Source organism: Plutella xylostella, chromosome 15 (assembly GCF_932276165.1).
Source record: "Plutella xylostella chromosome 15, ilPluXylo3.1, whole genome shotgun sequence".
In the NCBI taxonomy this organism is placed as follows: Eukaryota; Metazoa; Arthropoda; class Insecta; order Lepidoptera; family Plutellidae; genus Plutella; species Plutella xylostella.
Genome location: NC_063995.1, coordinates 8451485 through 8465879, shown reverse-complemented (window position 1 = coordinate 8465879; position 14395 = coordinate 8451485). Strand labels below are relative to the sequence as shown.

The 14395-nt window shown below is 38.0% G+C and overlaps 1 protein-coding gene across 1 annotated transcript; it reads right to left on the bottom strand.

Moving 5' to 3' along the window:
• Positions 1 to 2012: 2012 nt before the first annotated feature.
• Positions 2013 to 13511, bottom strand: LOC119691164 (nicastrin). Its single transcript, XM_038107854.2, has 15 exons — positions 13211 to 13511; positions 13016 to 13117; positions 12493 to 12688; positions 12210 to 12410; positions 11777 to 11878; positions 6638 to 6728; positions 6296 to 6365; positions 5966 to 6070; positions 5461 to 5696; positions 4818 to 5085; positions 3929 to 4083; positions 3353 to 3580; positions 3060 to 3162; positions 2567 to 2804; positions 2013 to 2260 (listed from the first exon to the last, which is right to left on the bottom strand). Exons 1-15 carry the CDS (start codon positions 13260 to 13262, stop codon positions 2236 to 2238), a joined length of 2172 nt encoding a protein of 723 aa, XP_037963782.2. The 5' UTR covers positions 13263 to 13511; the 3' UTR covers positions 2013 to 2235.
• Between the last annotated feature and the right edge of the window lie 884 nt (positions 13512 to 14395).

Sequence of the window (14395 nt, the reverse complement as noted above, 5' to 3'; positions counted from 1 at the left end):
AGATTAGTAACTGGCAGCCCCGTGCCAGTTATTGAAACAAAGCTGCCTAGACACTGGGGGTTTTTACAGTGCACTTTAAATCGTATTTTCTGTCGATAGAAGGTATAAAATAGCTTAAAATCACAAAACCCAAAATATTAGTAACTGGCAGGGGGGTGCCAGTTACTAAGTGAAGATATAAATTACATTTCAGTAACTAGCACCCTCAAATATAACTCAAAAGCAACTAAAATCACAGTGAATCGGGCTATTATGATATTGTTTAGACCTTCCCCTACTTCCTTGTTATTGTCACACTATCAAAAACTTATTTATTTTCGCGAAAACAGGCCATACAAATTTTGGTGTCTCCTTAAGAAAAACTTAACGCACGTGCATTTTTTTGGCGATCTTCGCCGCTTTGACTGAGATAATTTCCAGCGCCGGAAAATACCCACCTAGCGCCGTAAAATTAAACTATAATATCAATGAATAATTGGAGATTGCTGTAAACACATCAAAGATGGTCTTACTATATCCAAAACCTTAATATATTTAGTTTTATAGTCAAAGTGCCAGTTACTGACACATGCCAGTTATACCACGATTTACCCTACCTAAAATGTTCCATACAAACATGGAAAATAGTTCTGGGGGACACAGCTCCATCTCTCAATTGTGTAGATTGCAAGTAAATTAATAGCAGATAAGGTACTTACCGGCTAACACATCTCCTGCCAACCATAAAACCGTGAACAAATATGAGGCCACCAAGACTTGTTGTATCTTACGATAGTGAGTTATTAATTCAATCATTTTCAATAGTGACAAAAAGTTTTCATCAGGAACTACAAGTATCTGTACACCCTTTCATCGAGCCGAGCAAACAGCGAGGTAAGAGGAACAACAAACAGATGTTCACGATGCATTACTACAGTCCACGCAAACATGAAGACAACGCTATTTACATCCCCTGCTGTAAAAAATACGACTATTATATGAAAATGAAAATCTGCATCAGCATGTATCTAGTATCCCTCTATGGAGCGCTAGTTATGAGGGACTGTATACTCAAACTGAAGGTTCACGAGGCTCCAATATCTTGCCTACATAACAAATTGAAATGGTATTTAATAAACATTTTACAAGGATTACGCATGAAATATCTCCTCAAGGTTAGCAATGTGAATTCGCTGAGTATATGTGGCGATAAGTACTTTGTTATAATAACGTCAGCGTCGTGGCCTGTCGTAATCTTCAACGTGAATTCTGGTAAAGGATTCCCCGCCTTGAACCACAGCAGCGCCAGATATGTCACGTGGTTCCCTCAACTCCTGCATTGGAATAACGATCACCTCACAGCGCTCAAGCAAACAAAAATATACAAGTGTGTGTTATCAGATGTGTTTGTACAAACCTATTCAGATTTGAAACTGCATGAAGACCCACGGGAAGTGGATGCGCCAGAGTCATACTACAGCTTATGTATTTCCGACTTCGATTCGGAGACATACGAAACGATAACACAAACAATATCGAAAATACGGTGCTTCGGTAGAGAGATAACTCAAGTGGCATCCGTTACTTTATCTATAGACGAAAGTGGAGAGGAGATTATATCGGTCGTTCCCGCGAGCGACATTCAGAACACGATAATTAGGAATGTATTCCATGAACATAGACTTTTGTATTGTTACAACTACCTGCAGAGTAAATTATGGTGGGTTAAAACATACGACGCCCAGGTAGCTAATATCAATGATCATGATCGTTACGATATGTGCAGGAGAGTTTTAGAAATGTTTTCCCCTGATAATTTGTGTGTCAACATACGAGAAAACTCAATACCATGGGCTGAAAAGGTATTACATCTGTGGAGAAGGTCATCAAACGACGAAAATACTCCTGAAACTTTTCCCATTGATACAACGTTTTTAAAAAAGTTTCTTTACAGATTGGGTAGACATCTATTCTACACTTATTTCAGTTTACCGGAGTATCCATGAAAACCAAAATGCAAATAAAAAAAGGAATGGATTTCCAAGTTTATTAATCACCAGTGTGTTACTTGTTAGACTTAAAAAATAATTTATATGAGTGAATATTTAAAATAAACTTAGGTTAAATAAATAAGTTATTTCCTAATTGCTTCCTCCGGCGAGGCAGCCGTAGCTAATTCAGGAATGCTCGTAATCTCTAGCGAGGTTCTACTCAATACGCACAGCCTATCACACTATATCACTGAGTTCAGTCCTCTTAGCAGTTGACGCTCCTTAGTATTCTGTAACAAAATAAAACCATCATTTAAAATCAATACTATTTTTCGACAGCTCTATGCTATCACGAATCGTCGCATTCAAATAAAAATGGAGCATAACGCCCAGAAACAATATGAAAATGGCGGACAGACTCATGCTATGTCGCTTTATCCCTATGTCTGTCAATACTTCTCCCCACTCCTACTAATGTTACGTAAAATCACGCCATTTTCAGTTAACATCGACACACTGACACCTGTCAGTGGACTTTATATGTGAATATATAAGTTTAATTCTATCCAATGTACGTATTCTAAACTCTCACTCACCCCGAGGCAGCGTCGCCCGAGCCGCCGGCCACGGCCGCAACCTGCGAGCGCAGGAAGATGCGGTCCGCATGCCGCTGCAGCCAGAACGTGACTGCGGCGGCGAGCGCCGTGGCCACGCCCCCCGCCGCCGCCGCCGCCCGCGCCCCGCCCCCGCCCGCCGCCACGAACAGCCGCACCCACATCGCCTGCCACACTGACTCTGTCCATGTGGAGTATATCCCGGATTTGTAGTCGTAGCCTGGAAAAAAATAGTCGAGTGGATTTAGAACTATGGAAGCTGTTTTGATAAATGACACAAGTAGATAGTGTCTATAGTATAAATCGTGGGCGATCCGTATAATACGACCTCATTGGAAAAATAAGGCTCTCTGCAAAGGCATGTTTTTCTGTCAAGGGAACAAAAGGTTACAAGAAAGAAAAAAATATGAAAGAGTGAAAGGGGTATGAGAAAAAAAATATGAACAGAAAATACTGGAAAATACGATCAACTTACCCTTGATGATGAAAGCGGGGCTGACGGCTTGAGTGTAGTTCATTGTAGTTTCGACGCACACTCCCGTGTTGTTCCAGCCGCGCAGCCAGTAGTACGAATATTCCTGAAAAATCACAATGCTAAGTTATTTATCGAAGCCAAGTCGAAGCCAATCCAAGTGTATTTTAGTATTTCAACTTCCCCTCGCATAATTATTCTTTTATAGTGTTTAGACAGATTAGACACGGCGCTGCCTACGTCTCACTTATGACCAAATCATCTTTTGTCTGTCACAACAGTTATTCTCAACTCACATCACTACTAAACCCGTTACACTCCGTCTTGTTAGCCTCCTTGGTACTCCCGGCGAGCAGGGCCAACAAGTGTGCGGCCAGCACGGGCGGCGCGGTGGGCCACGAGCTCACGCCCACGTACAGGGGCGCGGGGCGCGCGGGGGGAGGGTCGCGCGCGCCCCCGTACTCGGCGGCAGAGAACAGCCGGCACGCCTGGCTTTGTAGGAAGCAGTGGAGCATCTCGTCTACCTGGGGTGTCAGAGAGGAGAATCAGGTGAGTTTTGCAACATATGAAGATGGATTTATCAGGGGATCTGTGGCAGGTCACCAGCCAGTTAAATTTCAATTCACTTAAGGACGCAGCCCTATTGCTTCGTTGCATAGTTATCCATATTATATTTTTTTATATCATGACCCATTGACAAAGCGATGCAAGGCAGCGCGACGCACTAGTGGGGCATTACTGTAAGTCAAAAAGCGCCGCAGAGAGAATTGCTCTATGGCGCTTGCCGGAACAGGCCTTCCAACATAGGCCGATTACCGACTCATGATGATCAAGAACCAGATATTAATCATATATGATTATTATAGCCTTACCAAATGCGCAGAAGCGGTCAAGTTGCCCGCATACGCCGCTCCAACCACTCGCTGGTGCAGCGTGCTCGCGAGCGCCGTGGCGAGCCGCGCCAGCTTCACCTGCATGTCAGCAGCTGACATCGCGCCGGTGGCGAGTAACTCCTCCGTGGTGAGGACTGGAAGGAGGGGAGTAGGTTATTGGTTGTGGGCATTGGTTAAATTCTAGAATGTGTGGATGTTCATTCCCAACGTAAGAAGTAAACTAATATTCTATTCTATTCTAAACCATATTTTGGCGACTACGTATAAGTAAGTTAATTTGAAAGGATTTGCCAGCAAAATCGAACTGGATGATTCAACTACTAATACCGATAAATAAATCTTAAAAGGCTAACAGCAACATTGAAATACTGCAAAGATTCCAAAATAATGCACTGAGGACCATAGCAAGAGCTCCCTGGTTTACAAAAACTGATGAAATACATGCTTACCTAGAAATACCTACTGTGAAAGAGGAAGTTAAGCATCTCACAAAAGCCTACAGAGACAGGGTAACAAATCATGAAAATGAGCTGGCGCGATGTCTAACACAGACAGAAATGACCCGTCGCCTTAAACGAAGCCACATCTGGGACAATTATTCAGTTGAATAAAACTGAATAAATTTTAATGAAGGACAGCCTATCAATGGAGAGGCCAGTTCTGCAAGTCACTCTACCGCTCAAAAGAACTGCTTATGGTCCAACGACTGATCGCAAGTTAGAACAATCAAGGAAAAGGCTAAACGCCCAAGGCCCTTTCAGCCGCCATAGCAGCAAAGTCTCAAAAGCAGTGGTGAAAAAATTATTAAGTATACATAAAAGTAACTACATATTATTATAATTATTAATAAAAATTCAAAAACACTCACAAGTCCCGTTGCTATCCACGCTGATATTCCGATAACTAAACGCCACATTCGCCTCATCATCCAGCACGGAGTGGTAGAAGTTATTACTGAACGCATCGCCGTGGTCCACCAACACCAGTTCTGGAAGCGCCCCACTCTCCGTCTCGTTCTTCAGTATGCGACGGAACGAGTGCAAGGAGGACGGAGGCAGGTTGGTCGAGAATGTTGGCGTTAGAGACATGTTGGCCTTGGTGAGCTGGTCGGACGCGAGCGCTAGGAATTCTGTGATCTGTGGATGTAATAATTGGATATTCAAGCTAAAGACATTTATAAAGGCAGCATAAACAATCAAAGACAAAATAATCGTCCCTATACTACGAATAGCAAAGTAATTTTCAGGGTTTCCACAGATGAAAGACGGTGAAATCCTAAGTAATATGGTACTTGCTTTTCGCATTATAACGACGATGTGTACAGAGTGGTTTTACAAAATGCTTCATGATTTAATCAAACGAACCCTTGAAGTTTTACAAAACCCTACTTTCTATTTCATTTGGGCAGTAATCTGTCAGTTACTTCAAAAACCGTACCTCTTATTTTCATGACACTATTTTAGTGCTCATATTGTTTGCTAACCATAAGTACCAAATTAAATCCAACTAACCTCTGAAGGCGGCACACTAGTGTACGGCGCGTACGCCTGCAGCGGCCACGACGCGTCGCCCTGATTGGCCAGCAAGGCTCCTCCCAATTGGCCGATCTCCACGTGCAGCTGTATCTGATTGGCGTTGAGTGGCGCGGCGGGAGGCCACTGGCCGCGCGATATGTCGTACGCGACGCGCTGCGACCCGATGTAGTCGAACGCTTCTCCGTTAAATAGGGTCCACATTATGTTGTGCTCTGTTGAAAGTAACAGGTAGTAAATTTAAATAACCATCGCCCATATTACAATACAATGCTCTCTATTTGCAACAAAACAGAAACAATACTTACAAAAATAAAAACAGTACAAAAAGGCAGCTTTTTGGGGTTGGTATATCTTATAGGGTTTGTTGAAGGTTGATATTATAAGTCAGCGCAAAATACGTAAACTTCACTGACACAAACAATCGGATTTCCGATATAGCGGGCAGACACTACATATTCGTCAATGAAGCTAGTGAACTCACTGTACAAGCCCGCATCAGTTGGCGGGATCATCTTGGCGAGCAGGCTGGCGGCGGTGATCAGCGTCACCAGGCCCACCACCGAGCTCGCGGCGCCGGGGGACACTCCTGGACACAACATATTGCATTAGTATAGTGCTCTAGTCTAGTGCACTATTGGCTAGTTTCAGATATTTGAATATATTCTTCGTGCAAGTATAAATATAAGGAGGGATCACAGTCGTTGAAAAGCCTATTCGACAATGAACAGTAGTTAGCATAATAAAATATTATGTATGTATGTAGAATAAATCTTTGCCTATATGATTTCCATATACAAATTAAATAAATTACCATCAAACAATGAAGCTGTGTCGATTCTTGCTGTAACTAGAGTTACGTTTTTCTTGTTGCCTTCCGTTTCCTGAAAAATGGCAAGATTTAGGTAATTGCTAAAAAAGGTGTTTCGTGTGTAGGGGTTGATTTTGTTAGATTTGGGCCATAAGCGGCTGATAACTAATCCGACTGGCTAAACCTTAGGAAAACAAATACTACACCAGCTCTGTTGTTTGTCACCGACAGGTTAAGAAGAACTGAGCATTGTACAAAGTCTTAAAGGTGACATGCCAAACTAAATCTGCCTGGACACATTTTACAAAAAAAATGAGAATGAATAAATCTTTTTTTAATATTTACCTTTCCTCTAGGGAACAAAGTGTAGTAGACATTGTTGTCGCCCAGTGGATCACAGACTTTGGCGGAAGTCAAGAATGAGGAGGACGCTGACCTACAAACAATGATAACTATTATTATAAACCATTCAGTATGAACAAAAGAAGATAAAATGGCGGCCAAAGAAATTAATATAAGCATCACAACATTTATCTTACACATAAATAACAACTTAGAGCAAATGAACATATCAGAAGTCCACCAAAAACATTCATCTACCAGGCGCGGATCCACCCATATGGGCAAGATGGGCATGCCCATCACCTAAATTAGACTGGCGATATCACACCATGGGAATTGAATATTATAATTTATTATTAATTTTATCACTTAGGAGGTATGGCTGTTTTTTTATATGTTGGTGGTGAAGATTTCGGGTTATGCTAAATAATTTTTTTCACCTCGAAAGCCCTCCGGATAATTGTTAAAGAATTCAAAATTCATAAATTTTTCAGTCATGCCAAGAGTCTGTGTGGTGTGTAAAGTTACTATTTACTTAGGTATACAATGAGACTAATTTGATCTCGCCAAATAGTTTATTTTTTTTTACTTAAGGAAAAAATTACCCTAATAATAAAATTACTCTACTAAAATAGGTAGGTATCTAACAAAATTATACGAGTTATGTATATAACTTTTGATAGTTCATGTTGTTGTTGTTTAAAGTTGTTGGAGCTATTAACCATTTATAGGTATGTGTGAAGGATCCTCCACATAAATATTATAATTCCATTAAATAAAAAACCGGCCAGAAATAGTTTTCTTAGCTAATCTTTCCGTTTTTATTTAGGTAAACTTTTATAAAATCTGAAACACACTGGAACACACAAGAACTGAAACAGCTGGCTTTTGAGATGCTAAAAATGCATTTAAGGTATAGCGCGACAAACTTATCTGTTCCGGTAAGAGCGAACTAAATTGATCCATATCTCATTACTTACTAATGAATTATACAGGGTGATTGGAAAGTCGATGTATTCCTTCAAATGGGTTATAGACGAAAGCATTTCCAGTCGATTGAACCCCATAATGCATTATCCGAAACTCAACCATTTCTGAGTTATTTAAGTTTTAAGTTTTTTTTTTATTATTTTGCCAAAATGTATTTTTAAAAGCCAAATATTTAAAAAACTAACCATTTTATTAATACTTTTTCGATTGTTTTGCATCAGTGACACTCTAGTTAACTTATAATAATTAAATTCGCAATATTCAACTTAATTTAGACACAGTGCTTCAAAATAATTAAAACATTAAGAAAATGTTTCAAAAGGTGAAAACAAAAATGCTTAATTAAAAAAGTTTTTTTCTGAAAATTTTTCAGGCACTACAGCTTAAAAACATAGTCAATTTATAAGCTTTAAAATGACATATTACAATCTAAAATCGATTAAGGTATGACCAAGATATAGCCAAAACAACTACATAGGCGGACAAATCTCAGTAGGGAAACTAACCAAGATTTGTTGCAATTTTAAGGTAAAAAGTCTTATAACTGGACTTTGTATGGCTCCGAATCGTTTACTAATAATTATTGTTCTCCTATATCGCAGTTCCTCAAAAGCACAGATCGACGACAAGGTTGCTTCACCGAAATAATGCTTGTCCGATAACACGGTTAGCTGAAAGTACTTTTCGATGACGTTAATTTCAACGATAGAATGCTTTTTCGACTGCACAGCATGTGAAATTGTTTAACCGACAAATTGCATCTCCTATAACACTATTCGGTGAAACTTTTCAGCAAAAACATTTGGCGCAGTGTTTGAACACGGTGAAGTTAAAACAATCATTGTCGAACAGTGCTATTGTCACGTGCTACTGGCAAATCATGATTTCGGCCAATTAACCGTCGTCGAACAGCAGTTTTGGGGAACCGGGTTGTATAGAATTATTTTGTGTTACCAATCATAATTGAAAATTACAATCGGCTAACCGTGTTATCGGACAAGCATTATTTCGGTGAAACAACCTTGTCCTAGATCAGTGCATTTGAGGAACCGCACTATTGGAACACAATAATTTGTAAACGGTTCGGATAAGTCCAGTTACAATACTTTTTACCTTAAAATTTGAACAAAATCTTGTTTGTTTCCCTACTGAGATTTGCCCGCCTATGCGGTTGTTTTGGCTATATCTTGGTCATACCTTAATCGATTTTAGATTGTAATATGTCATTTTAAAGCTTATAAATTGACTATGTTTTTAAGCTGTAGTGCCTGAAAATTTTTCAGAAAAAAACTTTTTTAATTAAGCATTTTTGTTTTCACCTTTTGAAACATTTTCTTAATGTTTTAATTATTTTGAAGCACTGTGTCTAAATTAAGTTGAATATTGCGAATTTAATTATTATAATTAGTTAACTAGAGTGTCACTGATGCAAAACAATTGAAAAAGTATTAATAAAATGGTAAGTTTTTTAAATATTTGGCTTTTAAACATAAATTTTGGCAAAATTATAAAAAAAAAACTTAAAAATTAAATAACTCAGAAATGGTTGAGTTTCGGATAATGCATTATGGGGTTCAATCGACTGGAAATGCTTTCGTCTATGACCCATTTGAAGGAATACATCGACTTTCCAATCACCCTGTATATTGATATATAGATTAGATGGGTTTATTAAAACCACAAGAGCGAATTACCACTACTGGCAAATTTAACATCTTATAGAATGAAGAAATACATATTAGACATTTACGTGAGCTCTCACCGGAACAGATAAGTTTGTGGCACTGTAAACGGCATTTTTTGACTTTGAAGGTCGAAAAAAGAGTTTAAGGGTAAGATACATACTTAGTTTTTTATTTCCATGTTAGTTTGGAATGTATATTTGTCAATTTTGATATAAAATATATTAAAAAAGCTATGATTTATAGGCAAAAATAAAAAAAAAAGTACGGGAGGTCGATTGTTGGCATTACCGCCACTGTGAAGCCATTACCGTTTTTTGTGATGCTATTATCGTCACTTACAAAACACTGTATTTTTCTGTAAATATATTACTTTATTATTTGTGTACGTAACCAAAACAATCTAATTATTCATTTACTATAGTTAAAAAGTGAAAATAAAAAACCTTGAAATAATAAAATTTGTGGAATATAAATTGAAACATAATTTATAATTTGTAAATGATTGTATTTGTTTCATTTAATCTGATTCTTTATTTAAATTTGAGTTTTAAAACTGAAATAGTTTTTTTTCCCATTGTAAGTATGGAAAAAGACTTGAAATAGATGTCAAATCAAACAAGATTATCAAGAAAATGAAGCGTATAATGTATGGCGTTAATTGAATTTTATAATAACAGATTCATGAAGATTAAATTGTTATCAAAATAAACCCTATTTTTGTATCTTAAATAAGGAGAAACGACGTAAATTAAAATGTACCGTATTTGCCATTACCGTCACTATGTGGCGGTAATACCCTTAACTGCTTCAATCAGTGAGGGCATTACCGTTTATTTTAAACTAGCTGTTCCCGCGAGCTTCGCTTCGCCTTAAAAAGTTTTCCCGTGGGAATTCCGGGATAAAAAATAGCCTATGTTCTTTCTCAGGGTCTAGACCATATGTATACCAAATTTCATTCAAATCCGTTCAGTAGTTTTGGCGTGAAAGAGTAACAGACAGTTACTTTCGCATTTATAATATTAGTTAGGATGTTAATTTTATCGTACTTAAACATATTTAAACTGGCAAAAACCTTCGAAAATGCTTAACTAGTTAACATGTTGAATCAATTATTTTAGTATTCAAGTCAAGAAAATTAAACGTAAAAACTCATACTAAGAAACCAATGTTCTTACGTGACTGATCTTGCAACTGTGTCAAAAAACCTAAACCCCGCTGAGCGGGAAACTAATGAGATAATTACCTAAGTATTTTTCTAGCAAAGCTACGTACACCAATTCTATCTTATTAGGTGCATATCACACAAGAGAAGGTAATTTGAATACACTCTATGATTAAAACCGAAAATCGTAATCTCAGTTACTTGAAATTTATTGAAGGTGGCGGTGACACCTTCCCATTTTTTTGGTGGCGGTGATCGCTGCTTTTACCTTAACATACCTAACCACAATATCATCACTACCAACATACAACAAAAACTGCTATCCGTACTTCAAGGCGAGGAAAAACCACCTTTTTTGACTTGCCCATCACCTATTTTGAGGTCTGGATCCGCGCCTGTCATCTACTAAATGAACTTAAGAGGGGTTAGTGTGGCTCTCAGGAAGGAAACGACTTCGCATGTGCCAGGCACAGTATAGAGAAACGCGAGCAGTACTTTGAAAAATAAAGATACATAACATTTATGCAGAACATTCTGTATGCAAATATAGGATACTAATAATGGGAATGATTTAATGCAGGAAGGTATTGAAATGATGGACCAAACCACATCCTTCTATACTTCGATGGTCTTCTGTAAGAAAAGAAATGAACGATTCACAAGGTGACTAAACACACAAGGATCTGGCTTCGTAAAAGCTGATCTGTTCCAGATTCGCCGATCGTCATTTCCGGATTCGTCGTAATAGTAGTAGTATAACGGTTATAAATTCCGTGAGTGTACCACTTTTACTGTACAACTAGTGGAAATTCTTGAAAAATTCTACTGAAAAGACAGCAACCAATTTTGTATGTTATAATAAAAAAAATATTTGCTTTTTTTTCCTAAGACTCTGAACTAAAGTTGTTCAGAATTATACCCTTTATGAGTAGACATCATATGCCAATAAACTGTACCAAGCAGGACAAATCCAGAATATGACGAATCAGGAATACAGCCATTCCGGAACAAATCAGACAGCCAATTTAATGTGTTTATGAACAGGTTAACACATATTTCCCCAACATGTGCTCTGCATCTTATTGGATGACCAACAGGGAGGTTAATGGTATGATGTATGACAGAGTTGAGGTGCTACTTGCAAAGGCCTATGATGATAGTACCTACCGTGTTAATCATATTTAGGTATTCCCAAATTGTACGTCACACAGATGCAACCCCATAGTAAGTAGAGTAAGTTGACCATCACCATATTAAAACTATTGATATTGATAAGAGTTGAATGTGGAATATTGAAACATTTACCTTCTTAAACAAACTTCTGTGTTCATAGCTGCAAACATGAAAGAATTGAGCTGCAGTGAACATAGTGGTCTGCCCTTCTGGTTGTCCTTATCTAAGTTAAACCTGCAAGATATTATTACAATTTTAATTTTATTGTTATGTAGGAATGAACTTTGCATTATTTGGTAAATTGTGCACTAGACATAGACATAGACAGACACATTGTTTATTTATTAAAAGAATACACATCACAAATACAAAACAACATCAATAGGAACAGTGACATGAAGAATCACAATAATTGTGGTGTGTATTGCACTACTTGGAAGTAAACAGAATTTAAAAGTATATGTTTAAAAATAAGGTAAGGTAAGGTTGGTTATTGGTTGACATCAAAAAGTATTTTTAAATGTTTTGTAAAGAATCATTCTTTTATATATTTTGGTATATTTACCGCTCATAACAGTTTTGGATTTTATCAATTTCCTCAGCCCTTGATTGTGGCAAATAAAAAACTGGGAATGGAATATTTCTTCTTAATAGTGCAGTTCCCTTTTCATTCCATACAACACCACCTCCTTCAGATGAGCACTGGCTGTTTGGACCTGAATAGTATTCATTTGGACACCTGGATTCTTGAGTAAAAGATTTCGATCTGAAATGTGTTCATTCAATTATTAGCATACACCAGTTCACTAAAAAAAAATTTAAGCAAAACAATGAATTACGAAATATACCTTATTTTGACTGAGTCATAGATTAAAATGCCCGCAACATTGTCTGGATGTGCCATGAACAACTCAACAGTGTCATAGAACAGTGCAGTGCTGATTACAGCCACATATGGCCCTGCGGTAGCATTGAACACGACCCACTCCACATCACTTAGGGACTCTATCATGTGCACAACACCCACAGCCCCTGCATCTGATGCTGTAAATGTTATTTTAAGTTTTAGTTCTATGTCTTAAACTCTATGTCCCTGATGGTGCAGGATCTGATTGAGTATTTACTTCACCAGACTGTGGAGGACTTAGTTATGTTCGAAATATCCTTCCGTAAGTAAGTTTTTAGTAATTTTGTCCTTGTTTTTGTGTACAAATAAAGAATATCTATTCTATTATGATGATGTAAATAACGTCTTTTTGAGTTATTTATACTTGAAAGCAACTGTGCTGCTGCTGTTATTAGATATCATAGCATATAATTATGTGGGTTGTTTTATGAGTCATACTATTTTATAGTAGGGTGTAAACATACATGAGCACCCTGCCTGGTGTGTGCCGTTAAGTCGTCTGAAACAAGCCGCCCCGCCTTCAATTGTAGAGTATATTTGCTCATGAAGCCTTTCCCCAACAATAACTGAAAAAAAAACATTTGTGAAAGTAGCTACTTATTATCTTGTGTACTACGAAAGACACAATACAGAAGGTTAGGTTATGTTGATGAACTTACCGTTACAAAAACATATTGCTACTAATAATAAAGAATAATTAACACAATTCATGTCTGCGTTGTTCACAAATAGGTGGTGTAGCTTGTTTGATGATTCCTAAGATGTAGTGACATTTAACTGGTATAGTTTTTATGCACAGTATTTTATGGACTGTAAATTTTGTATTAACCAGCGTACATCATCAGTTACAGTGGTAGAAAAGTATTTAATTCATTTAAACAATCCAAAACAAATCATTACGAAAAATCAGCGAAAATGCTTAACTTTTTGAATGAATGATTTATGATTTGACAGATTTATTTTTAAAATGACATGACAATATTGACTTGACAATCACAACACAGAGTTATAAATGAAAAATTCTCTATGGTATGGTGTTAAGGTGCCGACACACCAGCGGACGCGGCTGTCAGCCGCGACTGATAAAGGCGCCGACATTAGCGGCTTACGGAAGCGGCTAGCAGCCGCGGCTGATAGTGTGCACGGTCTTTTGGGTCAGTGCGTGCCAGATCGCTCTCGGACCTCTGAAAACTGAAGGTCAGTCCAAGGTTACGTCCGCGGCTTACGTCCGATAGTTTGAACAGCGTAGTGTACATTCCTTATCTACAGGCCCGTTTGGACAGCTACACAAATGTACTATTCACTCTTGATTTACTTGATCAAATACATAAAGAGAGACGAAATCTGGCGTATTATTTAAGGACCTAAAGAAAAAAGAACTTTTGAACCAGCAAAAGTTACTTATTGTATAGATTTATTATGATTTAGATTTGACACCAGCTGTTATCCCATACATTTTGGAGCTGTCCAAACGGGCTCTTATATTTCTACGACTTTTGATACATTTAAGTCGCGGCTGACAGCCGCATCCGTAAGCCGCGTCCATTGGTGTGTCGACGCCTTTATCAGTCGCGGCTGACAGCCGAACCGCCGCGTCCGTCAGCTGCGTCCGATAATGTGTTTGTTGCATTGACAAAACAATAAAGAGAGGACATGCCATATCAACGAAAAAAATGCGCTTGCCTAAACTTTGGTGTCAATTAAAATGGCGGCTTTTTTCTTGAAAAATGTAAACAAACATATTGTTTGACAGCTGAAGTACCTCGTGTTTGGATGTCAATCTTGGTCAATCAACATGGCGACCGATCGCAATGTTGTAATTTTAGGCAAAGACAAAACTACTG

What these genes read in the sequence shown, in the direction of transcription:
- LOC119691164 (XM_038107854.2), bottom strand. Translation starts at nt 13,262, where the DNA reads ATGAATTGTGTTAATTATTCTTTATTATTAGTAGCAATATGTTTTTGT. An exon ending in CTTTGTTCCCTAGAGGAAAG is followed by an intron (nt 6,366 to 6,637) that starts GTAAATATTAAA and finishes GCCATTTTTCAG; the next exon opens with GAAACGGAAGGCAACAAGAA. An exon ending in TCGGGCGACGCTGCCTCGGG is followed by an intron (nt 2,261 to 2,566) that starts GTGAGTGAGAGT and finishes ATTTTGTTACAG; the next exon opens with AATACTAAGGAGCGTCAACT.